The 17979-nt window shown below is 37.2% G+C and overlaps 1 protein-coding gene and 2 long non-coding RNA genes across 6 annotated transcripts; 1 reads left to right on the forward strand and 2 right to left on the reverse strand.

Annotated features, from left to right (window-relative positions):
* Positions 1–3223: 3223 nt before the first annotated feature.
* LOC113343940 lies at positions 3224–4803 on the reverse strand. Of its 3 annotated transcripts, XR_003357483.1 has the most exons (6): positions 4743–4803; positions 4487–4656; positions 4326–4410; positions 3901–4008; positions 3645–3786; positions 3224–3494 (listed from the first exon to the last, which is right to left on the reverse strand). It is a non-coding gene; the product is annotated as an uncharacterized LOC113343940 (long non-coding RNA). The 3 variants fall into 3 exon arrangements; XR_003357482.1 differs by having other exon boundaries at positions 3645–3733; positions 4487–4790; XR_003357481.1 differs by having other exon boundaries at positions 4487–4790.
* Positions 4804–5668: 865 nt separating this feature from the next.
* LOC113343941 lies at positions 5669–6742 on the reverse strand. Its single transcript, XR_003357484.1, has 2 exons — positions 6599–6742; positions 5669–6461 (listed from the first exon to the last, which is right to left on the reverse strand). It is a non-coding gene; the product is annotated as an uncharacterized LOC113343941 (long non-coding RNA).
* Positions 6743–11242: 4500 nt separating this feature from the next.
* LOC113344017 (altered inheritance of mitochondria protein 32-like) lies at positions 11243–14507 on the forward strand. Of its 2 annotated transcripts, XM_026588089.1 has the most exons (6): positions 11243–11671; positions 11774–11859; positions 12379–12684; positions 12815–12898; positions 13480–13863; positions 14168–14507. In XM_026588089.1, exons 1-6 carry the CDS (start codon positions 11246–11248, stop codon positions 14175–14177), a joined length of 1296 nt encoding a protein of 431 aa, XP_026443874.1. In that variant the 5' UTR covers positions 11243–11245; the 3' UTR covers positions 14178–14507. The 2 variants fall into 2 exon arrangements, with proteins under 2 accessions (XP_026443874.1, XP_026443873.1); XM_026588088.1 differs by lacking the exon at positions 14168–14507 and having other exon boundaries at positions 13480–14134.
* The last annotated feature ends 3472 nt before the right edge of the window (positions 14508–17979 follow it).

Here is a 17979-nt window from a genome sequence, read left to right on the forward strand (position 1 = left end):
AGCATAAAACCTCACACACAAACCCACAGTTCCCTTTTATACCCAATACCCAATTTAGGGTTTATAGAAAAATACCCAAATTCAAACAGTGAAATTAGGTATATGATTTACCTAATTTTTGACAGTACAAATTGAACCCATAACTAATTCATTGCTTCTCCTAACAGAAATTAGGGTTTTCTATAAAAATCCCAAAAATTGAGAAATTAGGGTTTCGTAAAATCTTACTTTGATGGCGCAATTTCTTCAATCAATCGCTGACCCATCCTTCCTCTGACTTCACTGCTCCTTCCCATGCCTTTTCTAGCTTCGATTGATAACATGCAATCATTCTCATCAATTCCACACGTCACTGAAATCGTGTGATGTTGATGAAGTTGATTGAAAGTTACCATGTGCAGTAGGTGGTGGTGATGATAAAGAAGGTGGTGTGGTTGTGGCAGAGTTGGTGGTGGCGGACATGGTGGTACGGTGGAGCGGCAGTGGAGTTGGTGGTGGTACGGGTAGAAGGAAGAGAAGAGGGGAGTGAAAATGATTAGGGTTAGGTCTATTTTGGGGTTATATATGCTAGGGTTATTTCGGTGTGAGTCGGTACAGAAAAGTTTGATGTATCGCAAGCTGAAGCCTTAGGATATGGAGATGGTAGGTGGATCGGACGGTGAGATGGAACAGAGTTTGTAGCAACCGTTGGATGTAAAATACAACGAAGTTAACGGTGCAAGATTAGGTTAGGTGTTGTAGTTTAAGCGGGAGTATCGATATTTGATGCACAGGCATAGGAGCGACCGTAGGATTCAAAGGCAATCTAATCTGAAGGCTTGGAATTTAAGCACTATGGTGTTTGACAAGAACCTCGGATTTTGATGCACTTTACTGAAGCGACCATTGGATTCAGCTGAGATCCAATCTGACGGCTACAGGCGGAGGCGGGAATGGATTTGGGTTTTAGGCTTTGGGTTTAGAATTTGGGTTTGAGAAATGAGTTTTGGGCTTGGACAATCTAGAGCCCACTTCTTCTTTAAGATCAATTCTTCTTCTTCAAGCCCATTTCTACCCTTTTGGTCTTCCGCACATCATTCTTCGCGGCTTCCTTGCATAACTCCTCCCGGCTTTTCACTACTTTTCTGCTCTTTTCCGCTCCGCAATTCATCCAAACTTTATTTATTACCTAAAAATGCAAATTAAGTAAGAAAAATATTTATTCTTGAAAACAATGAAAATACAGAATATGGGATAAAATGTAGAATTAATGCACAAAAGATGAGTTAAATGCCAACAAAAAGGGATAAATATATACAATATTTGGCACTCATCACTTATCTATGGAGAACCCTTTACTTCTCTTCAACAGAAGATCTCTAAACTGTCTTGTGATCGTCGAGACTGATTTGTCAAGATCTTCATCTGATGAATCTGTCTCAGAGTGATCATCTTCAGAGATATACACATTTTTATTTTTATCAAAGTAATTTTGTGTCTTTCAGTGCTTTGAACGCAACATCCTTTGATTTGGACGAATGTTCGTGATCAAAGATCTTAAGCTTCCCAACCAGCGTATTTCTGGAGAGATTATCAAGGTTATTTCCATCAACGATGGCATGCTTCTTATAATCGTATCTAGATGACAGCGATCTGAGAATTTTCATCACAATGTCCTTTTCAGGAATAGTCTTACCCAATGCAAAAGATGCATTAACAATTTCAGACACTTTGTGATTAAACTCATCAAATGAATCTTCATCTGCCATACGAAGGTTTTACCAATCGGAATTGAGGTTTTGAAGCCTAGCTTCCCTTTCACTGGTATTTCCTTCGAATACGGTTTCTAAGATATCCCACGCATCTTTAGACCTAGTGCAATTTGACACATGGTACTGAAAATTTGGGGTAATGGCATGTATGATGGCATTCAAACCGTCGGAGTTTTGCTTCGCAACAAGTATCTCAACAGCATCGTATTCACCAATATTTTTTGGAACATTAACGTTACCTAATGCAACAACGGGAGCATCATAGCCATTAACAACATATACCCATGATTGAAAATCACGCGCTTGAAGAAAAGCTCGCATAGCAATTTTCCACCATAAGTAATTAGAGCCATCGAAGACTGGTGGTACGTTAATAAAGATAACACCTCTGTCCATAGAGTCAGATCGCCACAAACATAGACTTGTAAGGTCTTGAACGTGTTTGCCTGCTCTGGTACCAATTGAAAAAGCGGGGGTCTAACAACCACACCCAATATTTTCGATTAGCAATCTGTATGAACTAACTCCAATATACTTTTTAGAGAATCAACTAGACAATCAGACTCAATCTAGAGAAAAGTATATCGAGGAGTTAATATCTCTCTCTTGATTTGATATTTACTCAAGCAAATAGAAATCTGCGAGTCTTTATCAAATACAAGGATAATAAACTTGGATGGTACCAAAGACCAATATCCAAGGATCAATCAATTTCCAATCAACAACCAAAGGTTGGATTTCACAATTGATCGATACAAACGCACAACCTGTGATATTTCAATTATATAACAAAATATAATGCGGAATAAAAATAACACAGACACCAGAAATTTTGTTAACGAGGAAACCGCAAATGCAGAAAAACCTCGGGACCTAGTCCAGATTGAACACCACACTGTATTAAGCCGCTACAGACACTAGCCTACTACAAACTAACTTCGATCTGGACTGTAGTTGAACCTTAATCAATATCATACTGATTCAAGGTACAATTGCGCTCCTTACGTCTCTGATCCCAGCAGGATACTACGCACTTGATTCCCTTAGCTGATCTCACCCACAACCAAGAGTTGCTACGACCCAAAGTCGAAGCACTACACCATTTTTTCCCGAATCGTAACGGTTTAAGCGTTACGAATCTGGATTGTAACGGTTCTCAACCGTTACGAAATACGGTGCTACAATTTTTTGTAACAGCCCACTGGCCTTTACGATTTTGTTTGCAACGGTCGTTGTAACGGCCAGCAGCTGTTCTACGTGGCACTTTCGTAACATTCGACACCCGTTACGAGTTTATTTAGTAACATGAACTTGTAACAGTTTCAAGCGTTATGAATGTTTTTGTAACAACAAAAAAATTACTGTCGGTCAACGTTGACCTAGTCAAAATTGGTCATTGTTGACTGATTTTGACTAGGTCAATGTTGACCGGCAGCTCATTACCGGCCGAAAATATGCCGGAATTCCAAATAGCCCGCTTACACATTTCATTTCATCCTCCACAGTCAACAATATTTTCTTCAATCAAATTCATCTCACATTCAGTCGATTCTTATCACATTCAAGGAAATACACAGGAATTACCTAAGTTCAGTCATAGAAATTCCTATCTTCACAAATTCATCTAACTTAGAATATACCTAGAAACTTACAAAACTGCAGCTGCTTTTCAATCTAATGACTGCCTTGTTTTCCAACCTTTTCTGCTCCAAACTTGCTGCAGCAGAGCATCATCCAGTTAACCTGCGAACACAAAAATATATACGTAGATGTTGGAAGTATGCACAACAAAGCTAGAGGGGAGAAATTATGAGGTTACTGCTGCAAGGAAGTAAAACCATAAACTAAACCTGCAAATAGTAAGGTACAAATTAAGATTCTAAGTTCTCTTACTTTAGTGCATTCTTGGTTTTAGTGTCAGCTACAATATGGGGAAGTACCATAGATAGATCCTCTGCTCTCTGTCCCTTTTTACCATATTTCTGAAATTTATGGTTTTCATTTATGTGTGTTAAGTGTTAACCTATTTGCAAAGCTGAAATCAAGAACAAAAATTGCCGATAAAATAAAAAAAAGAAAATCAAAATTAAAAGTAAAAGAAAAGCAAAGGAAGACAAATGTCATCTCTTTACTTCGTCTGAGTACTCACTTAGTTGCATCTTCAGCTTTGGATGCAATTCCATTAGTATCCATCACAACTGAGTGCCATCCAGCATCAATTATACGAAACTTTGAGTAAACTCCACATTTCTCGAAACTGCAAATATGAACAATCAAATTTATGTTAGTCCACCCCGCATAGGAAATATGATATGATTCATTGAGCTGGACTATGCAAAAGATGATGCATGTCTGATGAAACCATTCGGTCATTACACTATAATGAGCCAATGAAAATATCCTACAACTAAATTGACCTACACTTATCATACTAGCAAAATATAAGCAACATAATCACATCTGCAGGAATATTGCAGGACAAATTTTAGGCAGCGCCAGAACTATAATTAAGTTGATCCAATTTTAACTATCATGAAATGCACATCATAGACCATCACCTTTAGGAAAGCTCACCTCTGTGAATATGCAGACACCTCCATTGCATACCGTGCAAATCCGTAGCCACAAGCTCCTGAGAGGGTCTTTGCTGTTTATAATCCTACATCACAAAGTACCATCAAGCTCCAACAAAATTTTATTATAGAGGAGAAGCGAAACACAAAAAGAATTCTTACTAACGGCGGAAAACAGTCTTCTGTGGCTCTTCAAGGCACAAAAAAACCACCATGGGTGCTGGTGTCCGAAGCTGTTAAGGTTTTGCAGTGTGAGGAGTTGATTTCGATGGTAAATCTCCAACCCTTCTTCATATGCTCCCCCACTTCCTCTTCATTGATGGTAAAATTACCTTTAGAAGTTGTTAGAACAGCGTCGTCAGCACTACAGAAGCAATCCCAACCCCTTGTCCTCTTTAAAAGGATGTCATGTTTGCACCTGATTACCAGCACAACAACAACCCTCTTTTCTTCGATTGTGCACCCACGAGCAATAAAATTAAACTACGACATTAACAGCCTAAAAACATAACAACAATTAATAATCCAATTAAAAAACATAACAACAAATTCTAATCCAGTTAAGATCCAAATACTACATTAAAAGATCATTACACTATAGATTCCATTTAAGTTGGTTACCAATAAACATATACTCAGTATTAATAAGGGTATAGAGCAACAGTCTTGATAAGTGATATGCAATAAGGAATTATTAATGATTGTTCTTTTGATATGATAAAAAAATTCCAGCCAAACTTTTAAGTGGGAGAGTTAAACGAACCACCACGGCCCACATGCATGTTGCACATGATAAACACATTCTCCCCAAGTTGTTATATATTAATATGCAGAATAAATTTACATACCTTAGCCTTTTGGACTGGACGACCTCTAGATTCATCTTTCATATCGACAGTGGATGTCATGATCTCTGCATTTCCAATTATTCACATAAAAAGTTAAGCCCGAGGAAGATCTTCTTAACTATGAAAGTAAGTCAAACATAACTAAATACAAGACGACAATCTTACTCTTCTCAACTGCAAGTCCATTGTTTTTAAGAATCTCCGCAATTGTCACAACAGTTGCAGTTGTTGTAGATACACCAGAAATATACACATAAGTTGCATGGCTTTTAAGATACAAACCAGAAGCAGTACAAAAGCATTGTAGTGCTGATAGAACAACTTGCATCAGTATCCCCCACCCATCAACCAAACATGTACGAGAAAAGGGAATAAGCTGTGAAAAAATGAAACTACTTGTTCTATTGAGGTTGCGCAGTCAACCTCAGGAACACTCAGTGACTAGTCAATATGTTCAGTGTTTACATATATTCATCTGTGTCATCGACGAAACTTATTCCTGTAAAACATAGTCATTTCTATGTTATCGCAAAAATCATGTTTATCTTGACAGAGATAAAATTTACAATAACTAGTGATTTATCATTCCCTAGATTTAATAAATGCAAGATGTGTCTTATTAACCTTTCATTTGCGTAATCCGGTTATCTATCTATTTTCTACAAAGAACTTGATGATTTATCTCATCTAAAAAACTACCACAAAAAAAGAAAATCAAGATATGCAAACTAAGAATATAGCTGGATGATCAAGAACAAACCATCCTTTTACCAACATCCTCTCCACCACCAACTGATATTTGACAATTGAGCGACCACCGATGCTGCTGTAACACCGCTGCTGCTGTAACAACATTAAGTTCTTCCACCAACTTCATAGCATAACAGCATCATCACCATTCATACTTCATACCCATTCCACCTATTCTTCAATCAATCATAAACCATCTGAATCAATCAAGCACAAACACCATCTTCATCTCCGAAACACCATCAGAATGACCCAATTGCAAACCTAAACTACCCATTCTTCTTCTCATAAATCGACCACAGATCCATCTTATACAAACCCTAAGGCATCATCAATTCCTCAATTCAAATCATCAAACCCCTAAAATCAATTGAACCCATCTCTACTACTCAAATCACCAGAAGAAATCCCTATTTAATCTTCACTTTTTCATCTCTTTCTCGCCATGAATCAGCAGCAGAAATCATGAACTCTAATCATATGTTCTTCGCAGCATCAGAATATATCAATCACAACACCCCCCTCTTACATCTGCTTCACTAATCATCAGAAGAAAAAGAAGATTAAGATTTAAAAACAGAAAAAGAAAAAGAAAAACAAACCTAGAGATCAATTGTAACCCTAAAAAACAGATTCAGAAACCCTAAAATTGAAAAATAGATGATGAAACACTTACCCGGATAGAAACTGTAACCGATCTGTTATGCAACCGTATGAAATTGCAATCGGTTCAGGGATGATTGAAGTTCTTGAGAGGAAGAGAAGAGAGTCGGGAGGAGAAAAAAGGAGAGAAGTGAAAATGGGAAATGAAATGGAAAAGTCGAATGAAAATATCTTATGCACGAGAGGAAATATCCCCTAGTACAACCCATCTTGGGTGGAAAAAATGTAGCAGCATGTGAATGGCACACACGCTAATACTCATGTTATCGGCTCTGGTGTGACCAGCCGTGTGAGTAGCACGCGTAAAAAAGTAGCCTGTTACGATTCGTAACGGTTTCCCCTGTTACGAAAACTGAAAAAATGTAACGGCGTCCACATGTTACAACCAAGTTGTAACGGTTTTTTGTAACAGGAAAATTCGTAACGGCCAAGCAGCCGTTACGAATTTTAGTTGCGAATCCGGAAAAATGGTGTAGTGAAGACTTTAATAAACAAATATGTATCACACAGGAAAGTCTACGATGATAGATAAATCTGTCTCCCACAGATAAACCTACAAGTTTTGTTCCGTATTTTGATAAAATCAAGGTGAACAGGAACCAATTGATAACCCGGACTTATATTCCCGAAGAACAACCTAGAATTATCAATCACCTCACAATAACCTAAATCGTATGGTAGCGAAACTAGATATTGCGGAATCACAAACGATGAGACGAAGACGTTTGTGATTTCTTTTTATCTTGCCCCATCGTAGATATAATCTCAAGCCAATCCTACAATTGAACTCGTACGATAGAAAATGGCAAGATCAGATCGCTCAACTACAAGAGAAGTAGTTTCGTCTGGCTTCACAATCCCAATGAATTCTTTAAGTCGTTAACCAACAGGGTCTCGAGAAGAAACCTACGGTTAAAGGAGAATCGACTCTAGCAAAACCAACTAGTATCACACAAGAGGTATGGGGATTAGTTTTTCCAGTTTCTAGAAGTCTCCCTTATATAGTTTTCAAATCAGGGTTTGAAATCCAAGTTACCTTGGTAACAAAGCATTCAATATTCACCGTTAGATGAAAAACCCGATTTATCCAAGCTAATATCTTTCAACCGTTAGATCGAAACTTAGCTTGTCTCACACACAAATGAAATGTATTCATTTAAGTTTGAGTAACCGTACCTAAACATGTACACTTAGTTGGTTCACAAATAGTTAAACAATGGTTAGCCATATGAGCACTTTCATATTAACCGTATTCATCTTTCTCATAACTAGTTCAAATGACTCCTAAGAACTAGTTCGAGAGTTGTTCAATTGATTAGATCTTTATACATAGACACAATTGTAACAAATTCGGTTTGATTTACTTGAATCAATTCATGGACAATATATCCACGGTTTGCAAAGATTGCATTCCTTATTGATTTATTGTTTAAGTTCATGATGAAACTACCGATTTGAGAAATATAACCAGCTTAGGTACGCGTACGGGTACATGTACCATAGCAACCGGACTTGAGTTTGAAAACTCAGTAGAAATTTTCGGTATGAAAACTTTCGTGGGTACGCGTACGGGTACACATACCTAGGTGACTGGTTTTTCAGTTTGCAAACTTCACAAACTACATCAGAAATTTTTGGTATGGAAACTTCCGCCAGTACGCGTACAGATACGCGTACCTAACCTGTCTCCTTCACCAATACTGCATGCACACATATGCACGCACTTGGTTTCCGGCACATGGATTTATACACTAATGTGTTAATACACTATATATGCTTATATCCATAGTTGGTTACGTAAACTCAACTCTACATTTCAATCATTGAAACATTCTTCTATAATGTTATAATAGTCGTTAGACATAAGGAATCGACTATCGTCATCAAAGCTATTTTCAAGATTGAAACGTCATCATGACTTTCGTCACGGGTAAAGATGAAAATGGTTAAAGCAAAAGCTTACCAGTACATATTTCGAGAAAAAGATAGGCGAGTAAACTCGGCTCGAAATAGCAAATGTGTATGTATGAAAACTAGCATACTTATACGACTTATGTCTCAAGAGTAGGAGATAGAGTAGATAGACTTTTGAATGACATATGAGTTCAAGTCTCCACATACCTTTTGGTCGGATGAAGTTCCACTGGTTCCTTGAGTAGTTCTTCGTCTTCGTAAGATAATCGCCATGGAGTCTGGAGCTCAACTATTCCTAACTATCCTAAACCGAGACTTAGTCATAAGTAAACTAGAAATCAAGACATATAGTTTTTATTACTAACATTGACAAACATGCTTGAGATAGCAACGCATGCGAGTTCGACTGAGCAATGCTCTAACAGAATGAACTGTGAATCATTACAACTTGGGACAGCCAGATTCCTTTTGGAACAATTTATGGAATCTAAATGTGTCTCAAAGAATTAAATTTTTTGCTTGGAAGTGTTTACATAATGTTATTTCTACAAATCTGAAACTATCTAAATTTATGAAGGATATTCATTCATCCTAACTGCTCTTATGGCGGTAATGTAATAGAATCCATAGAACATTTATTGCTTTTTTGTTCATTTGCGAAGTCTGTCTGGGCTGCAGAGCCATTCCCTGTAGAGCTTCACTTTGACAGATCCATAACTTTCTTGGATATCTGTAAGGAATGGATAGGGGAAAAAGACCCAACTATGCCCATAGAAATAATCTTGACAAAAGCCTGGTTCATATGGAAGGAAAGATGTAACAGAGTCTTTGAAAAAAAAAAACAACAAACTAGTGCTTAATTAGGTTTAGAAATACAAAGATTTTTAGATTTCTGGTATAAGGATAACATCTCAATTAGACAAATATCAACAGATAGATATGAGACTCATAAATGGTCTCCTCCTAGGAAAACACAACTGAAACTCAATATAGATGCTGCTTGGATTTCTGTGGATATACCTGCAGGTTTCTCTTTAATTCTTAGGATTAATGCAGGAGACTTTGAACAAGGCAGAGCAGGACCATTCACAGCTTCTACCTCTGAAGAAGCGGAAGCCTTAGGACTGTTGCAAGGAGCTAAATGGGCAGTAGAAAGAGGATTGCCCGACTTTACCGTGGAAGGTGATTGCAAGAACCTTTTTGATTATCTGAATGGGAAAGCGTCTCAAATTGCCTGGCAGAACCAGACTATAATGGATGAAGTTAAAAGAGAGCTTAATTTCTGTCACAATTTTTTGGGTTTTTATTATGTGCCAAGAACATCAAACAATGTAGCTGATATATTGGCAAAGGAAGCCAAATCTTTCAGAAACATCCTCAATTGGAGGAATGAACCTCAATCTTGTATTAAATTTGATTTAGAAGTAGATAAATCAAATGTTAGGGTTAAATCTAATAACCCAACATTTGATGGCTCTACTCATCTTGATGTAAGGGTTACCAACTCCCTAAGTTAGTCTTTTGAATGCATTTAACTTACAAAAGAAAATAAAAATAAAAAACCTAATTCTAGTTTCTATCTCATCTCCCACTCATTTTCTTTATCAACTTCTAGCCAAAATAAAAAGATAAATCCTCCTTAAAAGGGGACCTCTGTCCAGATGTAATTATCTCGAAGCGTAAGCTTAATACGCACCTACGGCAGATGCCCTCCGCGTTATCACAAATTTTGTTGGGCCTAACCTATGTAGTTAATTTCGGCCGAGATAGCCGAGATACCGTCGATAAAATTGGTGTTTATCGAGATGCCGATATTACTGATATTTCACCAATATTGGTTGATATTCGCCGATATTCACCGCAATATAGTGTCTCGGTCCTGGCGATATTCACCGATATCCAATTTTAACTACATTCGGCCTAACAAATCAACCCAGGAGAACTAGTGAATCACTGAGTCCACTACTAACCACCTACGAGGTTTATTTATTTATATTTTTTTTATTTTTTGAAAGGAGACAACAGAGAAAGGAAACTACAAAGCACTACATCTAAGATACATGGAGGAGGAGAAGAGAGCCAACACTTAGACATTTTGTTGACAGGGGAAAACTGAGCTAGGGAATGAGCTGCGTCATTTCCTCTCGCTTGATAAACGTAATACTTGAGAAATTTCTGGTTAAACTAACAATATCCCCCAGAATTGGTCTGATATTCCAATGCGGCAACTTGCTTGGGTCCCTAATGGCTTCCAGGACTGCCTGAGCATCCCCCTCAATTACACAATGCCTGAACTGATTGTTGATAGCAAATGGAACCCCATAGAGGAAGCTCAAAGCTTCTGCTTCAACTGGATTATCAACTTGAAGATGAGTGCAAGTGCAACCAGCAAACGCTTTATCACTATCTCTGGCCACAACAGCAGTAGCACTCTGACCATCCTTACAACCAGCATCAAAATTTATTTTTATCACTCCAATGGCAGGCGGTGTCCACGAGTTGTCCTTCTCAAAACTCATTTTCTTTCTCAACAAGTCCAACCAAAAAGAAAGATATTTTCCTCCTCGAAATGTGTAACATTCTCTACGTGGGATCATCTCAGAATCCGAAGCGCAATACGCACCCACCACAGATATTCTCCACCTCAGCACCCAAAATTTTCTCGGGCCATATCGGGCCATTCCTTTTTCCCCATTTGTCATTTCCTCTCTCTGTATATATAAAGTTTACCCCTCACAATTAAAGAATGTCAAAATTTATCATTACTTTTAGAACTCATTTCAGAGCGATTTGTTCTTCTTCTTCCCCATTTCTAACAACCCTAACTTCAGCCATGGCTACTGAAATCAACGCTGAAGATATTTCTTCATCAACTATTGATCCACTTTCTGTACCTTCTGCTGAAGAAATCAACAACAACGGAAGCAGCACTGTTATAGATGATGTTGTTGAATCTTTAAAGAAAACTGAAGCGGAAGAGTTTGGATTTCAGAGACCTGAGATGTTTAGTCTCAATATTTCTAATACAGTAGATCCTTATCATCGCCATATGTTTCTTGTTTATAAGAATGTTGAAAATTGGGAACCGATTATTGAAAAAGCTGACAAAGATTCTCTTCCTGGATTTTTAGCCGCTGCTTTGAAATCTCATGCTGAAAAGACTACTATCAAGGTTTGTGTAGACTCGGATGACGATTTGTGATGTTTTGATCTAATTTTTTATTTAGATTTTGGTGTTTTAATCTAATTTTTTTTTTTTATTTTGATTTGGTAGACACGGATGACGATTTGTGAAGGACCTTACGGAACTGAGTCTTCTGATGGGGATGTGTTTCTTTTCCCTGAAATGGTCAAGTACAGGTATAGTTTTAAACTTTTCTTGCTTCAAATCATTTCTGTTTCATTTGATTTTTGTGCTGCCTGAAATGATTAATCTAGTAGAAGTAAGTTATAAGTAGTGACTTCTGCATGTAAATGAATTTCTATGTTTATCTTTGCAATAATGTCTAGTCTGAGATTTAATGCATATATTTTTACCATATATAGCTTTTGAAGTTTAATAGAAGAATTTGTGTCTCTAACTCTCTATAAGATTTGAACTAGTCTGATATCTTTTTTAATAAATTGTGTATGGTGTATTAACTATTATTAACATCCAGCTATTATAAACATCCAGCTATTATTAACTATTATTAACATCCAGCTATGATCAGATTTGAGTAAATTTTGTTCATAACTGAAGTTGGTACAGGTTGAAGTTTAGTTGTATTTATGTTGTGTTTATTCCATAAATTGTTAGGTAGACTTATAGTAAGTTGTGACATATTGGCTAACAGTAATGTATCATTTTCTGAGATTGTGTGTTTTCTTTTGTGTTAGGGGTTTGACAAGCAATGATGCGGATAAGTTTGTTGAAGATGTGCTGGTCAATGGCAAGGACTGGGTTTCTGGAACAGTGGAACGATTAGAGGGTTCGTATGTGTTTGTGTGTTCGCATGGTAGTCGAGACAAGAGATGTGGTGTTTGTGGGCCAGAACTTATTGAGAAATTTAAAGAGGAGATTGAATCGAGGGGGATGAAGGATCAAGTCTTTGTTGGCCCATGTTCCCATGTTGGTGGACATAAGTATGCAGGGAACTTGATCATTTTTAGTTGCAATTCAACAGGAGAAGTTACTGGACATTGGTAAATTATTTATTATTCAGTTTTGCTTTTCTATTTGTGTTTTATGGCTAATCTGATTTACCAGTCAAGTATTTCTTTGTGGACATGGCTTGTTATTAATGCATAACTGTTGTTTTCATTTTTCTTGCAGGTATGGATATGCTACTCCTGAGGATGTTCCTGCTATGCTTGATCAACATATTGGGAAGGGAGATGTCATCGAAAAGCTATGGAGGTTTGATTTTCGTGTACTCTTGTGCCTAGTTCAGCATTATATTCTTTACCTTATAAATTATCTGTAGTTTATGGCTGAGTTCAGATTTTAATGTTGGAACTACTTATATATGGAAGTAGGTGCAAATATAAATAATCCAAACAGGTTATCTTTGTTGTTATTATTTACATGGCAGTCTTAACTTCGGAAGTCTTTTTTTGTTATGGATGCTGACAAATTAAAACAGGAAACATTGTTTTATACTTTATTAGTATAGCACTTCAGTTGTGGCAGGTAAACAGTAGAGCTTGAGATGGTTTGGACTATAGCATGTTTTGTTTCCTCCATTTTAAATAATTGAACAAAGCCTCGCTGCCCTCCCCGTATTATTTATGCTTGATGAGTATGTACATATAGAGGATAGGAACAACAAAAAGAAGTGCTGGTGGTGTTTTTCGTTTGGGCTTTGTAGTTTCAATACACATTTATCTTATGTGATAGGGTGTGTTTGTACTATGAAAACCTGGAAATTTGTTACCTTCGGTTGTCTTAATTCTTGCAAAAGTTCATATTGTTGGGATGGTTATCTATTTTAATTACAGAGGTCAAATGTTGGCTTTCCCTACTGAAGATAGCCAGAAAGTAGCTGAAGAGAAGCTTCTGGAAAATGGTGGTACAGCTTTTGCAAATGGAACCATCTTGGAGAAAGGTGAGAAAGAGGAATCTCAAGCAAGCGCTGAAGGTGGGGATATGGTGAAGGATGCAGGAAGCTGTTGTCAAGGTCCCAATGGAGTTTCTTGTTGCAAAGACGGAAACGTCGAAGATACCACAAATGTGAAGAAAGCAGCTGAAGGTGTCAAGACCAGTTGTCAGGAAAGGTTGTCAGCATGGATGAATGGTGAATTCGAACAGAATGAGGTTTATGCTGGTCTTGCTGTTGTAAGTGCTGTGGCTACCATTGCTGTGGCTTATTCGATCTATAGAAGGTCAGGTTGATTGATCAAATATTAGTTCTATTCTATATGTTGACTCATTTCGCTTCAGAACCTGTTTGGTGGTTAGGTATTATTGTATAATCGCTTTTGATGCCTAGAAAACATGAGGAATCTGTTGGTTTTAGATACGGAGGTAGTAACACTGAAAGAAAATAATTCTATGTACTACGTTATATGATGAACCTGTTGATTACAGTTGTGGAGACTTTCTATGGTTAGATACAAAGATATATGTAATGAATGCAATATTTTTCATGTTCAATTTTTTGAGTCTTCTTTTTTGGTTTTTATGCAGCTTAAGTTAATCCTTAGCTGTAAAGCAATGGACATTACGGAGTAGGAATAGGAAATAGATCCAGTTTTTCTTGCACCCGAGTTACAATGGGTGCTCACCTGTTAGTTTTTTTGTTCTCATCTCCAAATGGTACTCTAAATGCGAAGATGCATATCTCCTTCCGAGTTGGAGCTCTGGAATCTAAGAAACAGGGGAACACGACCTTTCTGCTCCTTCCATTTTAACATTGTACCTATTTATTTATTTTTTGAAGCATGATATTATGCCTATTGTGTACTGTCCTATTAAACTTGAGAACTTTCTTGTTTAATCAGGTAAACCCGACCCAGATTAATGGCTAGTCCAGCGGGAAAATATATTTACTCGCTAGTTCAAAAAAGTTTTGAAAAGAGTAAAATTACTCTACTAACCCTAACATATAATATTATCTATATTAATTAGAGCTGCACATGAGCCGGTACAGTCCGGTTTTCTGTTGGAACCGGTACCTGTACACGAAGTTGACCGGTTCTTCAATTTGAGTACCTGTACTTGTACCTGTCCCGGTAAGACTGGTCCGGTTCCACTCCGGTACCGGTTTTTTACCTGAATTTTGAAACACACAGTAATATAGTATGTATGACAGTAAAGTAACAACCTAAGAGTCTAAGACTAAGTTCAACATTACAAAGTTCAAAATAACAAAGGTTTAAAACATCACAGTATCAGTGCATCACACTTTAAGTTCAAAGTTCAACATTAAAACATAGTACTAAAAACAACATTTCCATAAGTCTGCGACAAGAAATGAAATGCAATCCTTGCAAAGGATTGGGGACTTCTCGAACAATGGCACTGGCTGCACTGACATGGAGTTTACATCAAGCTTCTTTTAGCAGAGAATTCCATATGGCTGCAACATGGAACAAAAAAGTAAAACAAGAAAGTAAGCAAGCAATACAAGAAAACTTGAAAAGTAAGTTCTATTAAATAGAAAAAAACCTAATATATTACCTGCCTCATCTTCAACAACATCATCAGGTATATAGTCACATAGAAGATCAAGAGCAATGGGATTTTGAAGAAAGCTTTGTGTACAGAGTAATGCTTCGACTGTCCTTGTAGACATAGAAGCTCTTCATGGAGTCAGCACGCGCTTCCCGGTGCTAAAAGATGATTCAGAGACCACTGAAGACACATGCATGGCTAATATATCTCTTTCCATGTATGAAAGTATCTTATACCTGCTTGCATTATCCTGCCACCAAGCCAATATGTCAAATTGGTCAGGTTGACCTATTTTACGCATTCCACCTTCAGTCACATCTGTCAAATACCTGTCGAGCTCAGTCGTTCTTGCCTCTTCAACACAACTTGGGGTGTCCCAATGTTGTTTCCTCCTTGATTGAATTCTAGCAAACAGACCAACAGATTGCACACTAACTGGATTGGCAACAGTATGAGCATCACTACTTGACCCCTCCTCATGAACTGAATACAAAGACTTATAATCTTCAAAGAGTTCCTCAAATTCTAATTTCACATTTCTCATAACTCTTTGAACCTCCCATGTATTATTCTCATACAAACCATTAAGAGTAAATTCCAAACCCTTTTGTTTCTCTCTTGGATCTAACAGATGAGCAATAAACATTACAGAATTCATTGATTCATACACACCCCAATACTTATGGTACTTAGCACACATTAGACGAGACATACGAGAAATAAAAGGATCTGATGCTACATTGTTTCTAAATTCTACTAATTGTTCATTGATGAGTAAAAATTGCCATAAGAACATATGAGTAGTGACTTGTATAGATGCAGAAAAGTTGACAGTAGCATCGAAGAATACCTTTAGACACTTCACAAGACCTCTAGCATATTTCCAATCTTCTTGATAAGGATCATGTTGACGAGGAATCTTTTTCTTCTTATTCTGCTTTGCCTTGTTCTTGCTTGTTGGATCCAACTCCTCAACCTCTTCTTCCATATCCTCAACCTCTTCCTATTCTTCCATATCCTCAAACACGTCTTCTATGACAACATTACTAGCTATAGCTTCTTCAATATCAGCATCAGTAGGTAAAACAGATTCTTTTTCTTGCTCAAAGATAAACCTCTGTTGAAAGTCCTTATCAATCTGTGCTAACATTGCAAAAAAAATTCATATTTTTCAGCAGCATCTAACATCAAGTAAGTGTTATTCCATCTAGTATACACATCTAAAATCAGAGACTTCTTACAATCTACCTTTGATAGGGAAGCACATTGTTTAAATTTTGCGTGCCTAGAAGGAGAACTAAGAACGTATTTTACAACTGACCTTATTCTTCTAACTGATACATTAAAGAGCCTTACTGCATCTTTTATGACAAGAGAAAGAACATGGGCTGCACACCTCACCTAGAGAGAACAAAACAAAAAGGATACTGTCAAATTCAATGCTTAAAAATGCAACACAAAAAGATACTCAGAGAAGCTATGTTCATGAAACTGTCAGCATTTATATCTATATTCCAGTAGCTCAGTTGACAACAAACTAAAACTGAGAAACTCAAACTAAACATGATTTCAGTGCATTTTTTCTAAAGCAAGACATTACATGAATAACAAGTGCAGAACATGATAAGAATGTAACACGGAATGCAGAACATGATAGAACGTAACATGGACTTACATGTAAATATTTGGCTCTAATTGGTGATCCTGTCCATTTAATGACAACATTCTTCAAATGCTCAATATCCACTTTGTTTGCGCTGACATTTCCTAGAGTGACACCAAATACATCTTGTAGACCCCAATCCTTCAAACAATCCAACAGCTTCTAACCGATTGCATTACCAGTATGACCTTCAACTTGGCAGAACATGAGTATTCTCTTTTGTAGATTCCAGTTCTGATCAACATAATGAACGGTTACACAAATATAGTTATAATTATTTGGTGATGTCCATGTGTCCGTTGTCAAAGATACCCTCTGCTTAGATGTCAAGAAATAAGTTTTTAGGCTATTCTTCTCTTCCACATACATCTTCAATACATCCCTATAAATTGTCATACGCCCTGGAACCTTGAATCTAGGCTCTACCACATGCATCATTGCCACAAAACCTGACCCTTCTACTGCTCTAAAAGCTATTTCATCCCTGATTATCCACTCAACAAGAGCCCTTCTTAACTTTTCATAGCTGTAAGAATGAGCAACAAGTTTACTATCTTCACCTGGTTTTTGGGGTGGCATCAACAGAGTTTGTTGTCCCTTGTCTTTCTCTACCTTCCTGTTTGGATTTTTAAGGCATCTCTTCAAATGCTTATGTAATCCAGAAGTTCCATGTACGTCATTTTCAGCAGCATACAATCCCTTGCAATGATGACATTCATCTTGAACGTCACTTATCCTGGTCATCTCCAACCAAACTTTAGATCTCACTTTACCATGCTTCTTTTTGGTACTTGTTGGCGTAGGTTCAGTTCCATCTGTGTTAGATGCAGCTTGAGAGGATGATCCAACTTCAGTTGTATTTGGAGTTTGAGTTGAACTTGGTGTAGGAACAATTTCTTTTGGTCTTACACTAACAGCAATGTTATTACTGGAATCATCTGGTGCTTTGCGCTTCCCCATTTAGCACCTCAAAGGCCTGCAAGAGAAGTAAAGAACATTATATGCAGTATATTAACCTTTTAGACTTCGAGCACTAGTTCCTTACAAGAGTGAAAGGTGCAGAACAAGAGTGAATTACTTGCAATAACAATTCATCCAAAACAGAAATAAGAAAATTAAAATGCAAGAGAGATATTCTTCACTATTCTCTACTAGTACTAAT

Source organism: Papaver somniferum, unplaced genomic scaffold (genome assembly GCF_003573695.1).
Source record: "Papaver somniferum cultivar HN1 unplaced genomic scaffold, ASM357369v1 unplaced-scaffold_70, whole genome shotgun sequence".
NCBI lineage: Eukaryota > Viridiplantae > Streptophyta > Magnoliopsida > Ranunculales > Papaveraceae > Papaver > Papaver somniferum.